The sequence below is a fragment of the Mastacembelus armatus genome, chromosome 24 (assembly GCF_900324485.2).
Source record: "Mastacembelus armatus chromosome 24, fMasArm1.2, whole genome shotgun sequence".
NCBI classification, from domain to species: domain Eukaryota; kingdom Metazoa; phylum Chordata; class Actinopteri; order Synbranchiformes; family Mastacembelidae; genus Mastacembelus; species Mastacembelus armatus.
Genome location: NC_046656.1, coordinates 968047 through 992992, shown reverse-complemented (window position 1 = coordinate 992992; position 24946 = coordinate 968047). Strand labels below are relative to the sequence as shown.

Genomic DNA, 24946 nt, shown 5'->3' with positions numbered 1-24946 from the left:
TCTGCAGGGATTAGAAGGCAATCTACATCCTGTGGCTTACATCAACCGGAAGCTGTTTTTCGAGGGAGATGCGGTATTCCAATGGAAGAGAAGGAAGCCCTCGCCATTAAATGGGCATTGGATTCCCTGAAATATTATCTATTGGGACGAGACTTTATCTTCCAGACGAACCATAAGGCTCTGAGGTGGTTGGACCAGATGAAAAACACCAATGGAACGATCACACGTTGGTACCTGGCAATGCAACCCTTCAGGTTCTCCATCCAGTATGTTCCAGGCAGGAGTAATATTATGGCAGACTACCTGTCTCGCTGTCCTAGAGACTTCTGACTTCTGAGGGGGGGGGTGTGATGGCCTTAGCTTTGGCCATTAATTAATTACTTACCATTTTGTGGATCCTGGGGCGTCAGCCATTTGGAGAAAAAGATTGGTCTGAAGTCTTGGGGAGATTGAAATACTGTCTGCCTCAATTGGACTATACCAATGGCTGCCCCAGGAGCAGGGGGATGTCTATAAGGGAGATGTTTAATTTGACTTATATAGTTACTTTGGAATATTATTTGTTATGTCAATTTTGTTTCTTTATTAATAAGAAACAAGTTAGTTTGGAAATTATTTGTTTAGAGTTTATTTGTGAATTATTTAGTATTTGTCCTGTGTTTATCCCCCTGTGTGTTGTGTATTGGTTTGGCCAGCCACTATTGGCACACAGTTCCCCTGTGTGTCCGTTTGGGTTTTGTTAGTTTGCTCTCTAAGATGTTTAGTTAATATTTTTCCTTAGTTGAGTTATCCTTTGTTGACCTCTTTTAGAGTTCTTTAGTTGGTAATTGATCATTTTTGTATTTGCATACATTTTTTTAAGAGTGAATAAATCCCCTTTGTTTTGAAAGTATTCCTGGCATCCTGTGTCTTTCTGCTTGGACCCTCACACCCACGAACTCCCTAAATACAAACAGTTTATTAAGTGCCCGACCAGAGAGGGAAACGTACTGGATCACTGTTACTCCACCATCAGCGGTGCTTATTGTGCTGTCCCTAGTGCCGCACTGGGCCAGTTCGACCACATCATGATGCATTTGATTGAGAAACTAATACTCTGCAAACCTGTTGTGAGGATATCAAAGAAGTGGACCAGTGAGGCTGCGGGGGAACTTCAGGAGTGTTTGGACTGTACAAACTGGGATGTTTTTAGGTTTGCCACCAACAGTGAGGAACTGTTTCCAGGTAAGTGAATACTAGAGAATAGTACTGGGTACTAAAAGGGAAAGAAATGCCTGGCCAGGGTCTACCAACTTATTTGTCACTGTTAAATGAAGAAATTAGAAAAAAGTGCAACGCAAGTTGTAAGCAACTGGTGGGAGCTGGGGTTTCCTGTGGAGTTTAGTCTGAGTAGTCAACAGTTAGCGTTGTTTAAAAGATAAACTTAAAAAGAAGAAAAGGAAAGAGAGAGTGCAGTCTTTGTCCAAGAAAGAGAGAAAGAAACACAAGGTCAAGTGAGGGAAAGTAAGATGAAGAGAAGGCAGTATGAAGATGGAGACAAAAGGTCTAAACAGAAACAAACAGAAGCAGAACATATAGTATATAGACCAAAAGATTGTTCTGACACTAAATCTCTGTATCCTGTTCTGTCTGAGTTAGACAAGGTGGATCCAAGACCTGGACTCTGCTCCCCCACCTCCTCCTTATCACAAACAAAGACAATACACAGGAAGAGAGACTCCAGCTAGCGTCCCCCCACTGGAGTATGAGGCACCAGGAAACGACACATTTGAAACACCTCCACCAGAGACTGACTCTGAAAGTGTGAAGGGACACACCATGCTGACCAGATCCAAAGGGCAGAGCCACTCGTCTGGTGAAGAAGAGGAAAGAAAAGATGACTGGGGACACGTGGACAACGCCCTATACAGAGATGCCGTCGTTCAATTGGTACAGGGAGTGCAAGCAAAATTCCCACCCCCAAACAAGATATGGGTATGATCAGCACAATGCATCAGAAGTCGGAGGAATCTGTGGGAGCCTTTCTTTCCCGGCTTATGACATCCACAGCGGTCATGTCCCACCTGAAGATGGGCTGGGAGGCAACCCAATGAGTACCTATGAAGTCCACCTGAAGGATGCCTTTTTAAAAAGGCTGAAACCTGAGGTCACAAGATACTGCTCTGTGAATAAACAGAAAGTGGACTGACTTGGAGAGGGGATGGTGCAGATGCCAGGTCAGGTGACACCTACACAGGAACAAACACCAGACCAGGTAACTCCAATCCACACATCTACACATAGGAAGATAGAGCCAAAGTATAAATTTTTCCATGTACTGTGATTCTGACAAATATAAAATATTCCCAGAACTTTGTCTTTCTATTGATAAACATGAAGTGACATTTCTGGTTGATTCAGGAGCTACAAGCTCTGTACTGAAAACTGATTCACTACCATACACTCTTAAAATGAGTGGCAGGTCTTGTCTCACAGTAGGTGCTAGTGGAAAACCTGTTTTGGAAAGCTGCTCTGTTCCTCTCAAATGCACTTTGGGGAAACAGACCACCAAACACTCATTCATTATGTCACAAAATTGTCCTGTAAATTTATTGGGTAGAGATTTGATGTGTCAATTTGACATAGTGTTACACTCAACACATAATGGAATAAAGGTCCTGAAACAGGGAGATGAGGATTATCCAACTCAACTCACTCAGATGGTTAATGTCCATTCACAATTTGCATATAAATGGCAGGTTGTTGGTGAAACTCCTGTTACACAACAACTCATAGACTTTGCACACTCACACTGTACACAAGCTGTCATGAACTAGGTCGTGGTCAGGAGCAAACTTCAACCAAAAACACAGGAGTGAAGGGAAAGGGGCTTTATTGAACAAAAAACAAGACTAAACAAGAACTAACACACAAGGCAGGAGTACACTAGGACATGAAACCTGAACATGAAGACAAGACAGGGACTCAAGGGCAACAAAGCATGAGGGTCTGGGTCACACACTTAGGGAGACGCACCAGACCAAACAAGAAAACATGAACATGAAAGTCAGGGAAAACAAGGCATGAGGGTCTGGGTCACACACAAGGAGGACTCACAGACCTAGGGGGAAACATGGACATGAAAATCAGGGAAGGCAAGGAAGGAGCACACAAGGGCATCAAACATAGAAAAAAGACACATGGACAGAGGGACAGGGAATGGACAGAGGGGTGCCAAAAACACAAAAGGAACGAGACAAACACACAAGACAGTGGCAACGTAGTAACGGAAAAATAAACCAGAACAACTTAACTGAGTGTGAAAAAGGAGCAATCCAGGAACAACATACAGTGGGTACGGAAAGTATTCAGACCCCTTTAAATTTTTCACTCTTTGTGTCATTGCAGCCATTTGCCAAAATCCAAAAAGTTCATTTTATTTCTCATTAATGTACACTCAGCACCCCATCTTGACAGGAAAAAACAGAAATGTAGAAATTTTTGCAAATTTATTAAAAAAGAAAAACTGAAATATCACATGGTCATAAGTATTCAGACCCTTTGCAGTGACACTCATATTTAACTCACATGCTGTCCATTTCTTCTGATCCTCCTTGAGATGGTTCTGCTCCTTCATTGGAGTCCAGCTGTGTTTAATTAAACTGATTGGACTTGATTAGGAAAGGCACACACCTGTCTATATAAGACCTTACAGCTCACAGTGCATGTCAGAGCAAATGAGAATCATGAGGTCGAAGGAACTGCCCAAGGAGCTCAGAGACAGAATTGTGGCAAGGCACAGATCTGGCCAAGGTTACAAAAGAATTTCTGCAGCACTCAAGGTTCCTAAGAGCACAGTGGCCTCCATAATCCTCAAATGGAAAAGGTTTGGGACGACCAGAACTCTTCCTAGACCTGGCCGACCAGCCAAACTGAGCAATCGTGGGAGAAGAGCCTTGGTGAGAGGTAAAGAAGAACCCAAAGATCACTGTGGCTGAGCTCCAGAGATGCAGTAGGGAGATGGGAGAAAGTTCCACAAAGTCAACTATCACTGCAGCCCTCCACCAGTCGGGGCTTTATGGCAGAGTGGCCCGACGGAAGCCTCTCCTCAGTGCAAGACACATGAAAGCCTGCATAGAGTTTGCCAAAAAACACATGAAGGACTCCCAGACTAGGAGAAATAAGATTCTCTGGTCTGATGAGACCAAGATTGAACTTTTTGGCATTAATTCTAAGCGGTATGTGTGGAGAAAACCAGGCACTGCTCATCCCCTGCCCAATACAATCCCTACAGTGAAACATGGTGGTGGGAGCATCATGTTGTGGGGGTGTTTTTCAGCTGCAGGGACAGGACGACTGGTTGCAATTGAAGGAAAGATGAATGCGGCCAAGTACAGAGATATCCTGGAAGAAAACCTCTTCCAGAGTGCTCAGGACCTCAGACTGGGCCGAAGGTTCACCTTTCAACAGGACAATGACCCTAAGCACACAGCTAAAATAACAAAGGAGTGGCTTCGGAACAACTCTGTGACCGTTCTTGACTGGCCCAGCCAGAGCCCTGACCTAAACCCAATTGAGCATCTCTGGAGAGACCTGAAAATGGCTGTCCACCAACGTTCACCATCCAACCTGACAGAACTGGAGAGGATCTGCAAGGAAGAATGGCAGAGGATCCCCAAATCCAGGTGTGAAACACTTGTTGCATCATTCCCAAGAAGACTCATGGCTGTACTAGCTCAAAAGGGTGCTTCTACTCAATACTGAGCACAGGGTCTGAATACTTATGACCATGTGATATTTCAGTTTTTCTTTTTTAATAAATTTGCAAAAATTTCTACATTTCTGTTTTTTTCTGTCAAGATGGGGTGCTGAGTGTACATTAATGAGAAATAAAATGAACTTTTTTGATTTTGGCAAATGGCTGCAATGACACAAAGAGTGAAAAATTTAAAGGGGTCTGAATACTTTCCGTACCCACTGTAATACAAAAGGAAAACCAGGAAAACCAGTGGCGTAGGGTGGCAAAAGAAGTCTGGCAAGCAAGGCATGGGCAGCACGACAGATAAGGTAGGACAACAGACATGGTACAACAGTCGAGGTGAGACAACAGACAACCTGGCAAAGGGCAGTGACTGAAACAAGGTACTTAAAGACAAACAAGGCACAGGTGAAAACAATGAACTAATTGGATCAAAAGGTCAAGGAAACAGAAAACAACAAAAACTGGTTCCTGCCATGATCCTTCAAAATAAAACAACAGGAAGTCCAAAACTGCGGCTCATGACACAAGCAGGTACCCTCACACAACATAAATCACTACACTGCACAGCATATGTAGGTATAGGACCAGAAGTTGAATATGAAAGACTGTGGAAGGTAGAAAATAAGGAAGTAGAAGTAATAGATTTGACACATCTATTGGACAAAGAATACTGCAGTTGCCTCTATTCTGCTCTCCCCTACCCAGAAAGAACTTTTTACGGGAAACACTCCACAGATCCCTCTGCTAAAACCTGTTGGCTGGAGTTGGAAAAGACCTAAACTGCTGGTTGCAGAGCTTGCTGTTCCTCAAGAAGTTTCAACCAACAGCATCAGATCCTAGGACAGAGTGTAGTAAGAATGGTGATGTACATCGTACACTATTTACTGTACATCAGTTGTACAAATTTGTAGAACAGTTGAGCTCATTAATAGCCAGAACACCACTAATGTTGCAGCCTTTACCATCACAGAAACTAGTTTACTACCAGAGCTCGAGCAAATTCCAAGATCTCTCTGGGCAGCCCATAATTATGATGTAGGCCTTGCAGAGCCTCTGATAGTACATCCAAAATCAGAGTACAGGCCTTGTAAAAAGCAGTACCCTTTAAGACAGGAAGCCATCAATGGTATAAAGCCTGTGTTCAATTCTTTGTTAAAAGCAGTAGGAGATTTGGCCAATGCTTTCTTTTCTGTCCCTGTGAAGGAAAGATTTACACCTGGACCAGATGTCCTCAATGTTACTCTGAAAGTCCGACTTACTTTCCTCAGACTTTCAGTAGAAACCTTCAAGGCCTTTATTTACCTGCCGGCTCAGCATTACTACAGTATGTAGATGATTTGCTGATTTATAGTCCATCTGAAGAAGCATGCAAAATAGATACATTGCACCTGCTAAAACATATTGCAGAAAATGGCCATAAAGTAAGTCTTTCCAAACTGCAGTTTGTACAACAAAAGGTGACATATCTGGGTCACATCATCACCCCAGAAGGAAAGACACTGTCACAAAAAAAAAAAAAAAAAAGATTCAAAATGTTCCTAAGCCAATTACAAAAAAAAAAACAAATGATGAGTTTTCTTGGCATGACATCATTTTGCAGGCAGTGCATCCTAAATTATTCGCTGTGTGAAGCCCCCCTGTCTGCTGTGGTGCATGGTAAACAACTCTCTGCACATGACAAAATCATGTGGATTCCTGAAGGAGAAAAGGCCTTTCTGGATTTAAAGGCAGCACTCACCGTAGCTCCCACACTGGGTCTGCCTAATCCTAATTTAACCTTCACTCAATTTGTAGACCAGGACAGTTACATGACTTCTGTGTTATGCCAACCTCACAGCGGAAAACTACGACCTGTTGCTTATTTCTTGTCAAAGCTGGATCCAGTAGCAACAGGGCTTCCTCGCTGTCTGAGAGCCGTTGCTGCAGCAGAGAAAGCCATTCTAGCATCACGCGATTTTGTTTTGTTTGCTATTCTGATCTAACATTGATGGTTCTGCATGCCGTTGCACACATACTACACTCACAGAAAACTGCACACTTGTCAACACAGCGCTGGCTAAGATTTCACAGTATTTGGTAGCATCACATCTAACATCACTGTCAAAAGGTGTAACGTGCTAAACCCTGCAACTCTTCTTTCCACAGAAAATGATGGAGAGGCTCACATCACGGACTGGTGACCTGTCCAGGGTGTACCCCTGCCTTTCACCCGAGAGAGAGCTGGGATAGGCTCCAGAAGATCCCCGTGACTCTGGCTTTCAGGAAAAAGCGGTTGTAGAAAATGGATGGATGGATGGCTCACATCAGCTGGAACACCCATTGCACATCATGCTCTTGTTTCAGCTCTGTTAGATGCCATCCTGTTGCCTAAACAAATCTCAGTCATGAAATGTGAAGCTCATACTAACAAAAAGGATCCCATTTCTACAGGAAACTCAGCAGCAGACGCTGCTGCAAAAGCTGCAGCCACGATGGGTCAGATGTCTCATCTCACTCAACTTTCTCTTTCACAGGAATTCAACCTACAAGACTGACTTGTCAACCATGCAGTCAATAGCAAGTATATCAGAAAAAAAAAATTTTGGAAAAACTCTGGGTAGAGGTTTTTCCTTCTTCCAAACAGGATGCTTCCACAGTGTCGAAAGCCCTGATCAGAGACATCATTGTACGATGGTGTATTCCAAAAAATGATCAGCAGTGACAATGGTCCTGGGTTTCCCAACAAAGTGTTAAAAGATTTGTCTGACTACTTTGGGTTTGATTTCAAATACAATTGCTCTTATCATCCACAGAGTACAGGTGTGATAGAATGATAGAATGGCATACTCAAGAGCAAACTAACAAACCAGTTAACCAGACTTCAAGCCTGTCTAACTGACATAAAGGCTTGGATGACCAGTAACTTTTTACTTTTAAACTCGGAGAAAACAGAAGTCATTATATTTGGGCCTAAAAATCTCAGAAATAACTTTTCTAAAATTATAGCTACTCTAGATGGCATAGCCCTGGCCTCCAGCACTACTGTAAAAAACCTTGGAGTTATTTTTGACCAGGACATGTCCTTTAACTCACACATAAAACAAATTTCTAGAACTGCATTCTTTCACCTGCGCAACATTTCCAAAATTAGGAACATCCTGTCTCAAAATGATGCAGAAAAACTAGTCCATGCGTTTGTTTCCTCAAGGCTAGATTACTGTAACTCATTACTATCTGGATGTCCTAATATCTTAATAAAAAGCCTCCAATTAATCCAGAATGCCGCAGCCAGAGTCCTGACAGGAACTAGCAAGAGAGATCATATTTCTCCTATATTGGCTTCTCTTCATTGGCTCCCTGTAAAATATAGAATAGAATTTAAAATCCTTCTTCTCACATACAAATCCCTTCATAATCAAGCTCCTTCATACCTTAAAGACCTCATAGTACCATATTATCCCAATAGACCACTTCGCTCTCAGAGTGCAGGCCTACTTGTGGTTCCCAGAGTTCTCAAAAGCAGAATGGGAGGCAGAGCCTTTAGCTATCAAGCTCCTCTCCTGTGGAACCAGCTCTCAGCCTGGGTTCAGGAGGCAGACACTCTCTGTACTTTTAAGGCTAGACTTAAAACCTTCCTCTTTGACAAAGCATATAGTTAGGGCTGGCTTCAGGCAACCCTGAACCATCCCTTAGTTAGTTATGCTGCTATAGGCCTAGACTGCCCGAGGACCATCGGTGCACTGAGCTCCCCTACCCTAACCCCCCCCCCCCCTCTCCCACCTCATGTATATTCCACCATTGAATGTTACTAACCTTGTGCTCTCTCTCTCCCCTAGTTTGTGCTCTCTCCCTCCCTCTCTCTCTCTCTCTCTCTGTACCTTCTGCAGGTGTCCCTGGTCCTGGAGCTGTTTATCGCTGATGTGCAGTTACTGGCCCCACCAACTTGCAGTGTCTATTTGTTGTTTATTGTTGCTGTTCTTTTCTCTCTGCTCTATCCACTCACCCCAACCGGTCGAGGCAGATGGCCGCCCAAACTGAGCCCGGTTCTGCTGGAGGTTTTTTTCTTCCGTTAAAGGGAGTTTTTTCCTCTCCACTGTCACCAAGTGCTTGCTCATAAGGGAATTGTTGGGTTTTTAGTTTTAGTTTTTGTAAAGTGCCTTGAGATGATTTGTATTGTGATTTGGCGCTATACAAATAAAATTGAATTGAATTGAATTCAAACTAACAAAATGCTGTGAAGAAACAGCCCTTTGTCCACAGGTGAAAGCTGCTCTGTCTAGACCTGCAGATACCACACTTCATGATGTTGAACCAGGTGACTACGTGCTCATCAAAAACCACCGGAGGAAACACTGTAAACAGAGACGATTCACTGGACCACATCAGGTGCTGCTGACTATGAACACAGCAGTGAAGGTGGAGGGATGTACTTCGTGGGTCCACGCCAGTCACTGTAAGAGGATTCCAACACCAGACAACGACCCCCACCCAGATGCACCCCGACTGGACGAGGAAACAGCACAGCAGACGATCAACAAGGCACAGAGAGTCAAATTTGTCACCAGAATATTCACCTCGGTGAGGGGGGAGAAGTGCCGAATCACTGCTTTGGAAGCGCGGCACCGTACCTTTGAACAAAAACCAGATAGCCTAGCCCCATTAGCAGGTGTGGAGCCAACGAGCTCAGGCTCAGGGTCTGTTAGCGGTCCAAGGGCAGCTCCGGAGCAGCCCGGAGAATTAGCCTGGGTGATGGTCCGACAGAAACATACTCCTAAGCAGAAGCCCATGGCTCATCACCTACTTGTTCACGTTTCTAATAGATTTTCCCCGCTCAGCGACACAACCGCTGAGAAACCGACTCTGGTAATTGGCGATTCCATAGTCAGAAACGTGAAGTTAGAGACATTAACAACTATAGCCAAATGTATTCCTGGGACCAGAGCGGGCGACATCGAGTCAAATCTGAAGCTGCTGGCTATTCACATCGGCAGCAATGACACCCGATTACGCCAATAGGAGGTCAGTAAAATTAATGTTCAGTAACTTTGCCAAATTAATGTCAGACTCCGTAATTTTCTCTGGAACCCTTCCCAATCTGACCAGCGACGACATGCGGCTAAACATGTCAACACTTTCTGGGGAAAACCCGGTCTGGTAGTGCGGGACGGCACTTTGGATAGTGCAGCTCTCATATCTAAAAATTTGGCCGAGTTTATTAGCCAACCTAAAGTTTGACAATCCAGAGTGGGGACCAGGACACAGAGACTCAGTCTAAAACTCCTCTCTGCAGTTTCCTTAGAGCCGTAAATGGTAAATGATTTGATCACCAAATTGACTTACCCTATCATACTGAAACCTGGCTACAGCAGGTTGAATATTTTTATAATAGAGTATGTATATTTTAATATTAGTGACTTGTGTAGCCAAGTATGGTGACCCATACTCAGAATTTGTGCTCTGCATTTAACCCATCCTTGAACCCGAAACTTTCAGGTTACAAGTCTGACTCTCTATCCATTAGGCCACGACTGCCCTGATATGAACCCCCCTCAGTCATAAAACTTGTCATGCTCCTCTAAGCACAGGTCGAGGTGGAGGAGTAGCTGCAATCATCCACTCAAACTTATTATTAAACTTTCATCTTCAGAACAGTTATGACTCATTTGAGAGCCTCACTCTTCCAAACTGGAAAACACAAAAACCAGTTCTACTTGTCATTGTGTACTGTCCACCTGTCCCTTACTCAGAGTTTTTAACTGAATTTACAGACTTCCTATCTGATTTAGTTCAGATAAAGTCATTATAGTGGGAGATTTTAACGTTCATGTAGATGTTGAAAATAACAGTCTCAGCACTGCATTTAATTCAATATTACATTCAATTGGTTTCACTCAAAATGTTAATAAACCCATCCACTGTTTCAATCACACCCTTGATCTTGTTCTGACCTATGGCATCGAAATTGAACATTTGATTTTCCCCCAAATCTTATTTTGCCAGATCATTCTTTAATCACTTTTGAATTTAAGATAATGGATCATGCAGCATTTGGAAGAAAATTCCACTACAGTAGATGTTTATCCGACAATACTATTAATAACTTTAAGAAAATGATTCCATCTTTATTTACATCTATGCCATGTGCCAACACTACTCCCTACCAAATTGATCATGTTGTTTACAGTGCTGTAGCCTCACTGCGTGAAACGCTTGATACTGTGAATCAGAGGAGATTAATTAATTAACTCACCTTTATTAGACCACTAGTACTGTAAAGTGTTCTTTGTTGTACCTGGCAATAAAACTGATTCTGATTTTGCTTTGATTGTCCACACAGAGGAGAAAAGACAAAGACTTCTACCCTGTGTGTAGCTGTCCTGCAGTGAATAGCTCACCTCCAGGTGATCATCACACATCAACAAAAGTCCATGTGACCACCCAGCAGCAGCGAGACGGAGAGCGATGAAAGGCGGCAAACTAACTCCAGACCTGAAGCCAAAGACTTCGGGGAACGCTAACGATTCTCCTGTGGAAATCCGCTGGCCAGACTGCAGTCAGGCCAGCCCACAAGACTCAGTAAACTCAAGGCCAGATAAGTAACCCATGGTTATGCTGGTTGTCTCAAACTGATTTCAGTTGGTCCCTATTACCATGTCAGACAGATGCTTCAGAGACTATAGGAAAACAAGCTATTCGTCAAAGCAGAAAAATCTGAGTTCCACGTAACATCTATGTCCTTACTTGGTCATCTCATTGACCGTGGCCAGCTCAAAATGGATCCAAGTAAAGTTCAAACTGTAACAGATGTGCAAGCCCTTCTAAATAGGAAACAGTTGCAATGCTTTCCACGTTTTTCTAATTTCTACAGACATTACATCAAAAACTACTCATAAATAAGTGTTCCTCTCACATAAAAATGGCAGTGGAAGAGTGGAAACATCAGTTTGTGGTTTACACTGATCATAAGAACTTGGAGTATATTCAGCCAGCCAAAAGAAAAAATTCAAGGCCCTCAGTTTATTTCCTCTCTTTGGAAGAGCTTCTTCTTCTTCCAGCCTTTCATCAGGGTGTCATCCGCCAGTCCAATGGTCAGACTGAAAAACTTAACCAAGACCTGGAAGCCGCCCTGAGATGTGTGTGTGAGTCTAATCAGAGTAACTGGAGTTCAGAGTTGTGTTGGATAGAATATGCATACACATATGCACATGAAGTGCCCCAAAATTTGGCAGTACGCTCAGGCTTCCCTTTTTCACACAGGGATTCACAACAAGGAAGTGGCTGACCCTGGAAGGACGGCCCCACCTACCTATGCTCTAGGTCAGAAATCTAGAGGCTGAGTCATGGCAACTGGACTTCTAGTTCTTAGGTCGAAACATTTCACTACTCATCCAAGTAGCTTCGTCAGTCTGAGGGAAAACTGGTAAGAATCTTAAATTTATCTTTCAGGTCGGTTTCATTCCACACCTGGCATAAATCGGCTCACTAGGTAAATAACAGAAATGAGCACAGGTGAGGGTCGTTAGGATCTAATTGTTGACTCTTGTGACCCCTCTGATCCACGAAAGTAAAGTGTGTCCTCCCCCAATTAAGGGAGGGTTTTTCCACCTGAACATGTATGGCATCTCTGACTCCTCTCTCAAACCATCGATCTTCTCTGTCCAAAATATCAAACAATCAATCAACATTTATTTATATAGCCCTTTATAACGCTCACAAGTGATCAAAGTGCTTTCCAAAAGAGCAAAATAAAACAGTAAAAAACAAAGTAAAATATGTACATCGCTGTCTTCCAATGAGTGCCCTGTGTCCTTTAAATGGAGGTGCACAGCTGACTGTGGTCCTGAGGAGCTGCTCCTCCTGTGCTGGTCCATTCTCCTGTTAAGTAGTTGTTGGTTTCTCCAATGTAGTGTTCTGAGCATTCTTCTTTACACTGGACAGCAAATACTACGTTGCTCCTCTTTTGTTTAGGTGTCCGGTCCGAACCAGTCTCTGTCTCAGTGTGTTTGTGGGTCTGAAGTGAACTGGTATCTGATGATAGCCTCTCTGAATCCCCTGCTACATAGGGAATGACCGGGTTTTTCCTCTGTGGGTCTTGAGGCTCAGCCATGTCTCTTGTTTTCCCTGTCAGTGTTCTCTTAGCTCTCAGCAGTGATGACTTTGAGTGTCTTTACAAAAAAAATCACAATTATTAGAGATAAAATTCAGCAGATGCTCCCTATACCTGCCATAAATGAATCTTCTACTAGAGTAGCTCTTGAATAAGACCTGTTATGTTTAGACTGCTTCTCTCCCATAGATTTCTCTGAATTCACATCAATAGTTGCTTCATCCAAATCATCAACGTGTCTCTTAGACCCCATCCCGACTAGACTGCTTAAAGACATCCTGCCATTAATTAACTCATGTTTATTAGACTTGGTAAATTTATCTCTAGTATCAGGCTATGTACCACAGGCCTTTAAGACTTCAGTAATCAAACCCTTACTCAAAAAACATCATAGTACAGAAACAGCACTATTAAAAGTCTCCAACAATCTTCTCTTAGCCTCAGATAATGGACTTGTTTCTATACTTGTCCTCCTAGACCATACTGCTGCATTTGGCATTACTGAACACAACATCTTATTACAGAGACTGGAGCATGTGACTGCTATCAGAGGAACAGCATTAAAATGGTTCCAATCCTATTTATCGGACAGATTCCACTTCGTTCATGTCCATGATGAACCTTCCACACACACAAAAGTTAGTTATGGAGTTCCACAAGGTTCTGTGCTAGGACCAATTCTGTTCACCTTGTACATGCTTCCTTTAGGCAACGTTATTAGGAAGCACTCTATTAATTACCATTGCTATGCAGATGACACTCAGATGAAACCTGTTAACACAAACCAGTTAGCTAGAAAACAGAAGTTATTGTAAAAACCTCAGACATAGCTTTTCTAAAATTATAGCTACTTTAGATGGCATAGCCTTGGCCTCCAGCACTACTGTGAAAAACTGTGGAGTTATTTTTGACCAGCACATGACCTTTAACTCACACATAATACAAATCTCTAGAACTGCCTTCTTTCACTTATGCAACATTGCCAAAATTAGGAACAACCTGTCTCAAAATGATGCAGAAAAACTAGTCCATGCATTTGTTACCTCAAGGCTAGATTACTGTAACTCATTACTATCTGGATGTCCCAGTACCTCCATAAAAAGCTTCCAGTTAATCCAGAATGCTGCAGCCAGAGTCCTGACAGGAACTAGCAAGAGAGATCATATTTCTCCTATATTAGCTTCTCTTCATTGGCTCCCTGTAAAATACAGAATAGAATTTAAAATCCTTCTTCTCACATACAAATCCCTTCATGATCAAGCTCCTTCATACCTTAAAGACCATCCCATATTATCCCAATAGACCACTTCGCTCTGAGAGTGCAGGTCTTCTTGTGGTTCCCAGAGTTTCCTAAAGCAGAATGGGAGGCAGAGCCTTTAGCTATTAAGCTCCTCTCCTGTGGAACCAGCTCCCATTCTTGGTTCAGGAGGCAGACACACTCTGTACTTTTAAGGCTAGACTCAAAATCTTCCTCTTTGACAAAGCGTATAGTTAGGGCTGGCTTCAGGTAACCCTGAACCATCCCTTAGTTATGCTGCTATAGGCCTAGACTGCCCGAGGACCACCGGTGCACTGAGCTCCCCTACCCTAACACTAACACTCCCTTCCCTTCCCCTCTCTTCCTCTCCTCCCCCCTCACATGTATTATTCCATCATTGAATGTCACTAACCTTGTGCTCTCTCCCTCTCTGTACCTTCTGTAGGAGTCCCCGGTCCTGGAGCTGTATATTACTGATGTGCAGTTACTGGCCCCACCAAGCTGCAGTATCTCTTTGTTGTTTATTGTTGTTGTTCTTCTCTCTCTCCTCTGTCCACTCACCCCAACCAGTCGAGGCAGATGGCTGCCCAAACTGAGCCTGGTTCTGCTGGAGGTTTATTTTTCCGTTAAAGGGAGTTTTTCCTCTCCATTGTCGCCAAGTGCTTGCTCATAAGGGATTTGTTGGGATTTTAGTTTTTGTAAAGTGCCTTGAGATGATTTGTATTGTGATTTGGCACTATACAAATAAAATTGAAATTGAAATTGTAGTAAGAGAGTGAGCCATTTCCTAATGTACAGCTTGACCTACAAGGCAATGAAGATGACTCCCCACAGCTTAACTTTTGAACTGCCTCTTTTTACTTCTACAGGTCTGAAGTAATTCATACCCACATGACTGAAGGGTGGTGGATCTGAGCACACACAATCTTCAGGCAAATCTGCCATTTTCTGCTCTGCAGGCTTTGATTGCATGTGTCTACAAGAAACACAACACCCTATAATCTTTCTGGATAGAGAGCTTGCATGAGGCAGCTAGAATCTTTGTAGTAATCGAGAAAGCATATGATCTCTTCCGGAGTGGCCTAATTGGTAGGAGTAAAAGTATAAGAGATACAGTATGTGTGAATCTTTAGGTAGGATAATTTTCTGGTCGATTGGAATTTCTGTCTTATTTATGCGAACTCCTACTCTTAGTATGCCATTGTAAATGATGGGATCCAATTTGCATATGGAGCTTTTAAAGCCAAGAGGTTTTCTGTTTTCCAAAAGGACAATTCCTGTTTGAAGTAACAACGTTGCTCAAATAGAATGAGTGTTCTTCCTGCCTCTTTAATCTCATACACAGTCAAAGTTTCCATGTCATTAGTTGCTTTAAGTTGGTCCGTTTTTGTTTTCAAAGATCAATCTTGTACATGTCCTGGGTCATTTTTTTTTTTTTTTAGATTTTCTCTTCTAACTTATCATATGAAGCATCTTCCTCAGTATCCATACTATGCCTCTCAGAGGTTTGTTCCACAAAGAGTAAAAGTCAATCAGTGCGTTCATTGAATCTTTGTTCTCCACTTTCAGACTGTTAACTGTGATGTTTCTTTTGACTTCAGGACCCTCTGACAAGATCCCTCCTGGATTTTGTGAAGTATCTGGCCATTCCCTTTTAACTTTCTCCAAAAATATTGGTCCTTTTAGTCATCTTGAGTTCAGAAAGGATTGCACATGCAGCTCATGCGCTGCATTATCTGCAGGATTTTGCTTTGACTTTAAGTCACCATTGTCTGGACTGTGACGGGACATGAATTATAGCAAATCTATTTGATACAAATGTGTAAAATCTTTTGGTTTGGTTGTGAATGTATTTCAATACAGATGTGCTATCTGTCCAGAAAGTTGATTCCTTAAGTGGTATTTGTTGCTCTTCCTTTAACATCCTGTACTTTTACAGCCAATGTTGCTCATGATGAGGTATTGTGGTCTTCTTGATTAGAATAGATAAACTTTATTGATCCACAAGGGAAATTCCTTGGTCACAGTAGCTCAGTTACACACGGACACTCTTGAAAAATCTTAAATAATTTAAAAAAGACAATAGAATAGGATAATAAAGCAGAAAATACAACATTTGCATATGTACAAGATACACAGAAGTAAATAATCACTATATACAAACATAAATAGTCAACACCACAGAAGAGACTGTGGTGGAGGATGGTGAAGTCATCTGCTGCAAAGGGGGAGTTATTAAACAGAAGGATGAAGAACGGAATGAATAAAGTCTTGTACTGTTCACTGTGACAGCGGAGCTGGAAGAGTCTGTTGAAGAATGAGCTCCTCTGACCCTCTATAGTCTGGTGAAGTGGGTGTGAAGGATTATCCATGATGGAGAGCAGTTTGTTCAGTGTCCTCCTGTCCCTCACTGACTCGAACATCTCCATGTCCCTGCCAATAATGTGTCCTGATTTCTGGATCAGTTTGTTGATCCAACTGATGTCCCTCTTGGTGGTGCTGCTCCCCCAACTGGCCACAGCAAAGTAGAGGGCACTGACAACCACAGACTGGTAGAAATGTTCCATCCCATTCGACTGGACCTTCGTCTTAAATCCGCTCGTTATCTAGATTCATGTCTTTCACCAGTGCAGTTCTCTGATGCTCAGGAATGGAGTCCAGCATTTTGTGGTTATTACTGACCCACTTTGTTAGTGTAAAGCCTCCCTGCTTGCAGGCATTTCCCAGATCTTTATAGAGTTTAATGGCATGGTCCACTCTGGCAAGTGACTTGAGACAGTCAACATAGAAATTGGTTTTGATGAGTTTGAGTGCTTCCTAACTTAATTTATTATCTCCTGCAGTGTAATATAAGGGAAAATTGGTAATACTTGGAGATGATATGGCTCTAAACAGGTAAACTTTCATTCTATGCTCCAGTTCTTTGCTGATTTTGCCATCTGGCCACCACAAGAAGCGCAAGATTTATTGACATGAACCTGGTAGAACATCACTTCAATGTGTGTCATAAAAACGACCTGATCCTTCCAAAATCTTAACAAGACTCCAATGAGGGTGTTTGTCAAGTTTGGACCTTGGAGGAGCTCCTTATTCAAGGATGTTCTTTGATAAAAGGTGGTGCAATCAAACACTACTCACAACTCGAGTTTCCTCTTATGGTAAACACCATGATGTGGACTTTCAGAGAAAGTCCAGGGAGAGGACGCTGGTGTATTTTAATGGTCCACTTAAAACCCATCCTAACAGTGTCTTTATGGCATAGGGTCCATTATTTTCACTGTTGACAGTTAACAGTTAACATGCCAAGGTCAGCTCTGGTGGTGGTACAGTCTTTGGATACAGACATTTTTCTTTGAGTGTAAACCCTTGGCAGATCCAGATATACATTTCCATTTACATGCCCTACTTCCAGTCCTATGACCTCATAGGACTCTTCATGTCCTCCCTTCATCGTGTCATCAGAATATTTCCAAATGTGGCATGAGAGAGATTTATATGCAAGGTCAGCAGTGTACAGGATAAAGAGATAATAATGGAGAATACACTGTTACCTGTGAGGCACAAGTGTTGGTCACTGGGGTCACTATGTCCCAGCCTGATATACTGTGGCCACCCTGTAAGATAGTTGTGAATACAGGATATGAAAATAGGATCCACTCCCATCTTCTCGAGCTAATAAGGGGTTGGCTAGTATTAAATGTGTAAGTAACTACAGGCCAATATCAAAGCTTCCATTTTTGGGAAAAATAATTGAAAAAGTAGTTGTTAAACAAAATTCACAGTTTTATGGTGCAAAACAATCTTTTTAATGCTTCAGTCGGGATTTCGCGCATAAGACAGCACTGAGACTGCAATTTGCAAAAATTTTAAATGAATAATGATGAGTCCAAAACCTCTGTTTTAGTACTACCGGATCTCAGTGCTGCATTTGTCACAGTTGATCATGATGTGCTGCTTGATAGACTAGAAATGTGGGTGGGAGTTACTGGCACAGTGTTAAATTGGTTAAACTCTTACTTACAAGACAGAGACTATTTTATCTCACTTGGTAATTACAACTCTGAGCGAACAAAAATTAAATGTGGGGTTCCTCAAGGGTTTATTCTTGGACCTCTCTTATTCAATATCTATATGCTGCCCCTCCGCCACTGAGGATGCAGAAAAGAACATAGTGCAAATCCCCATCACTTGCTATCTGGAGAGATGGGGATGAGGCGCCATGGGAAATGGGAATTGTGATAGAGAGAATTAAAGTCCTAAACAACTTATGCAATGTCATCATGCTGTTTTGCCTCATTTATGCCCTAGATCTAAACTTCCCAGAGAACGACAAGTTAAACCTTTGACTTTTTCCATAAGATGGTAATGTATCTGGATGGGCACAAGCTTAATACAAAGATAGCTAAAAAAGTTTTTTGCATAAAAGTATTACACGAAGAGAAAACGTATTTTGTCAAGTGTCCTTATCAGATCTTTTTTTTTTTTTGCCCCATTTTCAAATTCTGCCTAGTCAACAACCAATGATGTATTGTGCTGTTATGGATGTTTTCGTTTTTCTGACACTGAAAAAAATGACACCTCCACAGTTTAACTTAACTTTTACTTTGGACTGCAAGCTTCCATTTAAGTATAATATAATAACTGTGATACCCAGCCATGGATCACTTCCCTCTGACAAATCAAGGGTTTATTACTGGAATTTCAGTGGCTTGGACAAGTCTTTTAATGTCTTGCCTCATCCTAACTCCTTGTGTGTGACTCTACAATCACCACTCCTGGAAGATGTTCATTCAACAGTTTAATGTTACAGAAAGGGCACAGATATTTAGATGCTCAATAATATGTTCATTTATTTACCTTGTGAAAATAGCGTGTAGTGAAACGAAGCGGTCAAAAACTGTGAACAACTTCCCTTCAAGAACACACCAAGTGAAGGAAGGTTCCTAACCTTTATACAAATTTTCCACAGTGACACCTAGTGGTGGTTTAAAATATTATCACTTCTACATGGCTCTTACAGGCAGATTTAATCTGATGCAAAACTGTAAATTACAGGGTGATTCCTTATTATTTTCCTCAGAATTGAGCGTTTCCGTTTTTCCCTCTGCTTGATCTAAAAAGAAATTGTGACCACAATTTGCTTTCTTTCATTTTATTAGAGTTTCTTAAAGCCAGAATGTTGGAATGTTAATTAAAATAGTTTTGTGGTATGTGATTGGTTGTAACTTTTTTTGGTACGCTTTCTCAAGCTGCCATTCGGCTCTAGTGTCAATGATTCCACTGAGATTGAATAGGATGTAAGCACAGTTTAACACACTGAAACTCTCTTTGAATGTGAATGGTCACAACCAGTTTAAACCCACAGTCACATTTTAAATGACTATGTTATCAGACTCCACCAGGTTTTGTTTCATGTATGACTTGAAGGATCACATGAAAAAGAAGCATACTTTATTACTTACAATATTTTCAGTGAAATACAACTTTTGAGTTTGACAAAACTAAATTCATTTGCTTTATATATTGCAACAGTTTCACTGTAACAGGATTTGAAAATGAGATGGACTAACTGTAAATAATTTGCAAGAACATACTTAATTTGTATATCTATATTTTATTGGATGGAAATTCTGCCCAGAATTTGAGTTCATCCAATTAGTTATTTGAGTGTATTAGATCTATAATATAACAAAATTATATAAATATAATTAGCTAATGCGTATCTGTTTCTATAAGATATTACAGGGGAGTGAGGAGAGGCAGGGTCTCCTCTTTTCTGACAAAAAAGCAAATATTAATACTTTCACAATAAAATTCTACAGTTATTTATTGGAAGATATTACATTTTTGTAAAGTATAAGGAATGTTCAAAATAAAGTCCAGATTCTTGTATGAGGTCCCATGAGTCTTCTTCAGCACTTTTCCCTTTCCAAATAAAAGCCCCGAAATAGCATTTTCTCAACAGAAAAGCCTGAAACAGCAACTCAATATTAAAACGGTCGTTGCCTATTGGCATACAGCTTCGGGCACCAAGTGAGGCCATTTTCAGTATCAGCCATGGTGCCTGCTACCAGGACATGGTCAGACTTTCGCAATAAAAGTTTACAGTTATTTACAGGAAGTTAATGCAGTGTTCCAAAGAATAACAAATATTGAAAATTAAAGTTCAGATCTTAAGTCATGGTTACACGAGTCTTGCAGCAGGCTGCCTTTTAAAATAAAAGCATTTGTATTTCATGTTTTCAAAATAGAAGCTAAGAAATGCTAATATTTGCTCTTTTCCAGCACATTTTTCCCTTCAGCCTTTTTATCACTGCACATCTGTTTATTCTTTATTCATATTACTTCATATTGCTTCATATCTTCCCTTTTTCAGGCTTTTTTTCCATCTTCTGTTCTTTCTCTAAGAAAACCGTCCTTCAAATATTTGTGCTTTGCTTACACAGACTTTACCTTCTTTATTTTTCAGCAGTATTTATTAGTTTTTAAACTATACATTGTTTCTGTCTATACAGTCTTTCTACAAGTTCACTTTTTTGCTGTTTCATTCTTCCCTTTTTTAACTCATATATTCAAATCCTTTAGTTCTTCCATCGTTCACCACACTGTCTTCTTTCTTTCAACAAGTTAAGCTTCAAAATCCATTTATATTTCAGCTTCCAGGATTCTTCAGCATTGCATTTCAGCTTTCAGCTTATTCAGTATTGCATTTCAGCCTTCAGCTTATTCAGCAATACATTTCAGCCATTTTCAGCAACGCTCAAAAGTTTTTTTAGCTAAACAGGTTAAGCTTCCAACTCCACTTTTACATTTCAGCTTCCACGATTCTTCAGCATTGCATTTCAGCCTTCAGCATTTTCAGCATTGTTGGGCAGCTTCATTCAGCTTTCAGCATTCACACGCATCTTCCGCAGGAAATGCAATTTTCTAGTTTTCTTAATGTGCTTTTACATCTTATTTTAATTTACTTTATTTTATTTAAATTTATTTTATTTTAAATGTCTTTGTTTTTAAATGCTCTTTTCCATGCTTTTAATGTAATTATATGCCTTGTAAAGCACTTTGAATTGCATAGTGTATGAATGGTGCTATACAAATAAATTTGCCTTGCCTTTTGACTTGCCTTGTCGCACAGGGTTTATACAAGGGTTTGAGGTAAATCAAGTTGTGATCGGATTTACTAAGTGGTGGCATAGATAGAGCATTGTAAGCATCTTTAACATTGACATAACACAGGTCTAAGTGTTGTTATGCCTTGTGGGGCGGTTGACATACTGTGTAAAACCATTTTAAATTGTGCAATATAATGTCTTTTCGATTCTTTAACCTCTTTGCTAAAACAGTCAATATTAGTTATCCTTGGCTCATACCAATCATTATAGTGCCTCCTTTTCCTCTTCAGACAAAAGTTTTTGCACAGAAACCTAGGCACTTCCTGCATGATTTTTGTTTAATTCATAAATGTTCACACCAGCCTTTACCTCATTCCTTCTGCACGTGCATACTGCTAATTTGACTCGCTCGTTGTTCGTCATGCCATCTTTAAGTTATTTACCCTTATTAGTCCCACAATGGGGAAATTGCATTACCCACCCAAAGTGCACACACACAGCAGCAAAAGTGAACACACAGTTGGGGGTTCGGTGGTACTCAGTCGTGGTATTGAAGATGGAGAGAGCGCTGGCTATTCACTCCGCCCCACCGACAATTCCTGCCAGTCTTGAGACGGAGTCGGATTTTGTAATTTGCTATGGCTAGTTTCAGTTCCTTTGCTTGGAGGTTTGTGAGTCACAGTACAAAAAGCACTCGCTGTTTGAGAGGTCTGTACTTTGCAGTTTTGTACTGTATCTTCCAGGTGGGAGAGGGAGATATGGAGGGCAGCAGCGATGGTGTCTGAGGTGGACCTGTTGGGCTGGTATGCACACTGCAGGGGGTCCATGTGTCTGGCATGCTGCTCTGAATGTGGGCCAGCATCACTCTCTCAAAAAACTTCAGGATGATTGGAATGACTGGACAAGCTCTGAGGGCCCACCCAGGGATGTGGTCTGGACGTATTGCCTTGCAGGGGTCCATCCCATTCAGGGCTTTGTGTACCGCTGATGAGACGGTAGGTTGGTGGGATGTGTGCGTCCTCTGTTGATGCTAGAGGTCTCAAAGCGGGTGTAGACATCCCGCATCCAACATCCAACACGCTGTCTGAAGAGCTGATAGTGGTGCTCATGGTGGGCCTGTAGCTTGTGAAGTGCTGCAGGCCCTGCCACATCTGCCTGGCATCAGCAGTAGAGTAGAAACTGTCTAGCTTCTCTCTGTACTGCTTCTTGGCCATTGCAATGGCTCTTCTCAGTCCATACTTTGCAGCTTTGTACTCTGTCTCATTGCCTGATCTAAATGCAAGAGATTGAGCATGTAGCATGTGGTGTACCTGACTGTTTATCCAGGGCTTCTAGTTGAGGAACTTCCTGACTTGTAAGGTGGGTACGATGTTAGTGCTAAATGTACCCAGTCACATACTCAGCATACTCTTGTATGCCTCCCAAGTGGCTGTTGCTTTAAATACATCCCATCCCCCTGTCAGAGCAAAACAGTCTAGCAAGATGGCCACAGTCTCTGGGGTCCAGAGCTTAACCTGGTTGGTGACAGCGGTTGTTTTGCGTAGTTGTTGTTTTGTAAAATCAGGTCCCCAGTCTTGCGCATATTTTTGAAAAGAGTAAACTGTTGTAGAAAGATTTGAGGATTTAGAATTGGCATTGAGAAATGTTACCAACAGGTCAGAAGGTATGTGCAAGGTTTGTTTAAATCTGACAGGACAACTGCTGAGATATTGGTGATGTTGGAAAGATTCTGAGTTTTTGGATCAATAAGTTAATAGCAAAACATTGCAAAAACTCATACAATGCCTTTTACAACTTTCGTAAGACAGACGAGCTACAGCCAAATTTCATCAGAACAAGCTTTTTCCACACTGGAAATGCTCCCTGTGCACTCATCTCACAGAGACTGCACAGGCCGAATGGTTCAGTGATAGTTTAATTTGTAGCTTGCTGTTTGTCTTACTAAAGGTGGAATATGATTCTAAATTTACTGCAGTGGTGCAGACCTGAGGTACACAGTCGTGGAGAATCATTGAAACTGCAGGTGTGTTTTTGTAGCTGTTCGATGCTTTGTCAAGCAATAAACTGAAAATGTCTTTTAATTTATGAATGAAGTTTCATAAAAGTGTTTCTTTAAAGTACAGACAGATTTTAAAAACTGACATAAAATTGAAACACTATAATTAAGTTATACAATATAATGAGGTCCTTAAACTAGACTATTTTGAAAATTAAGGGAGCAAGAAAAAAAGGATTTCTTTGATTTCTGAAATATAACTCAGACAGGGTGAAGACAGGTCGGCCTGGTAACCTGCATACCCCACAAAGCCTACGCGCCCCCACAGTTACACACTGAGCTACATGTAGGAATGTCAGAGAGAGAATAAATGCAGTTACACTCACAGCACAATACTGCACAAACGTAGATGCACCACCCTGTGGCAGTACAATGTATTGCTATTTCACACCAGAATAAAGCAAATCATGCTCAGATGGCCAGCTATAGCCTACAACAGGCAGTGTATGGTGTAAATGCACCGCACAGTTATTTTAATGGGCTTTTCATTTGAAATGTGTAGTGCCCCTTTTTACACATTAGAATCAACAATAACATTTCACATTTGACCCACTCAGAACCAAACTCATACAGCTTATTTTTCTTTCACAAGGAGCTAAAATGTGTGTGCTTGTTTGTTGCTCTTTAGTTTGAATAAATGAAGAATTTATGTGTTTAATGAAGCCAGTTTACAATATTTCTGCTGATAAAATTAAAGATGACATGACAGAAGATGTGTTCACAAAGATGTTTTCATTCTAGCAAACTGTAGATAGTGTTTACTGTTTAGTAGGTTATGGTGTAGTGCTCCATTCTTAATAGATCTTTGACTAGATACATGAACAGTGACAGAAAGAGGGACTGCATGTTGGATGTTTTTTTTTTGCCTGGTGCAGGATTAAAACCAGTGCATTCCTGGGAGGGACATCCAAATACCCTTTTTGATATCCTATTGGTGTATTGTAAGATTACTACCTGGAAGTAGAAGTCCATCTCTGCTCACAAGTGTGTAGCCACAGACTCCATTATACTGTAGTGGAAGATTATTCAAGTTGACTATAGTGTCAGGCAGGAGCCATTCCAGCATCTTCATCTCAGCTGGAACAATATGATCATCTGAAACATAAAATTAATAAAAATAACAGTATTTAAGTCCAGCACATACAGTAGTAGTGGTTCAAAGTGTCACACTGCCACAGTAAAGTTTCCACTTTCACTGCAAAGATTTGGTGGAAGTGAACATCGCTGCACGTTTATACAGGAAATGTGAGTTCGCTCCCACTTTAAGATTGAGATGGGAAGTACTTTTAATTTTCTCTGTGATACTCTGCTCATAATAAATGTTTAAAGTAAAGTTTAAGCTATAGTCAGAAAACTATAGAGGGTCAGATATTTAGGCAGAAAAAAAAATGTTGGCTGCAAAACATTTTACTGACATATAAATGTATTGGCACTTGCACTTTGCACTGCCTCTCAGGTGGGTAGGCTTGGTCCTGGTCCACACCATGGGCAAGAGCAGGAACGGGAATAGTCTTGGCTGGGGCAGTCGCATCATTGACCTATACTCGATCAGGCAGGGCAGTGATGTCGCCAAGGGCGACCGACCCACTTGGCAAACCAGGAACTGGAAGGATGTACCAACTAGGAGGATTAATTGATTAACTGATTAATTTTCCCTCCTATCTTGTGGTGTCAATGCCTGCTGGGTCCATAG

At 41.4% G+C, this 24946-nt stretch overlaps 1 protein-coding gene across 2 annotated transcripts in view; it reads right to left on the bottom strand.

Moving 5' to 3' along the window:
- The window catches only part of cfap206 (cilia and flagella associated protein 206), a 46838-nt gene that overhangs the window by 7807 nt on the left and 14085 nt on the right, over positions 1 to 24946 (bottom strand). The window contains exons 9-10 of one of the 2 annotated variants that reach the window (XM_026318184.1): positions 24208 to 24348; positions 17637 to 17699 (exon numbers count right to left, since the gene is read on the bottom strand). In XM_026318184.1, coding sequence (XP_026173969.1) covers positions 17637 to 17699; positions 24208 to 24348 — 204 coding nt within the window. The remainder of the gene's footprint in view (positions 1 to 17636; positions 17700 to 24207; positions 24349 to 24946) is intronic. The other variant, XM_026318185.1, reaches the window with a different exon arrangement.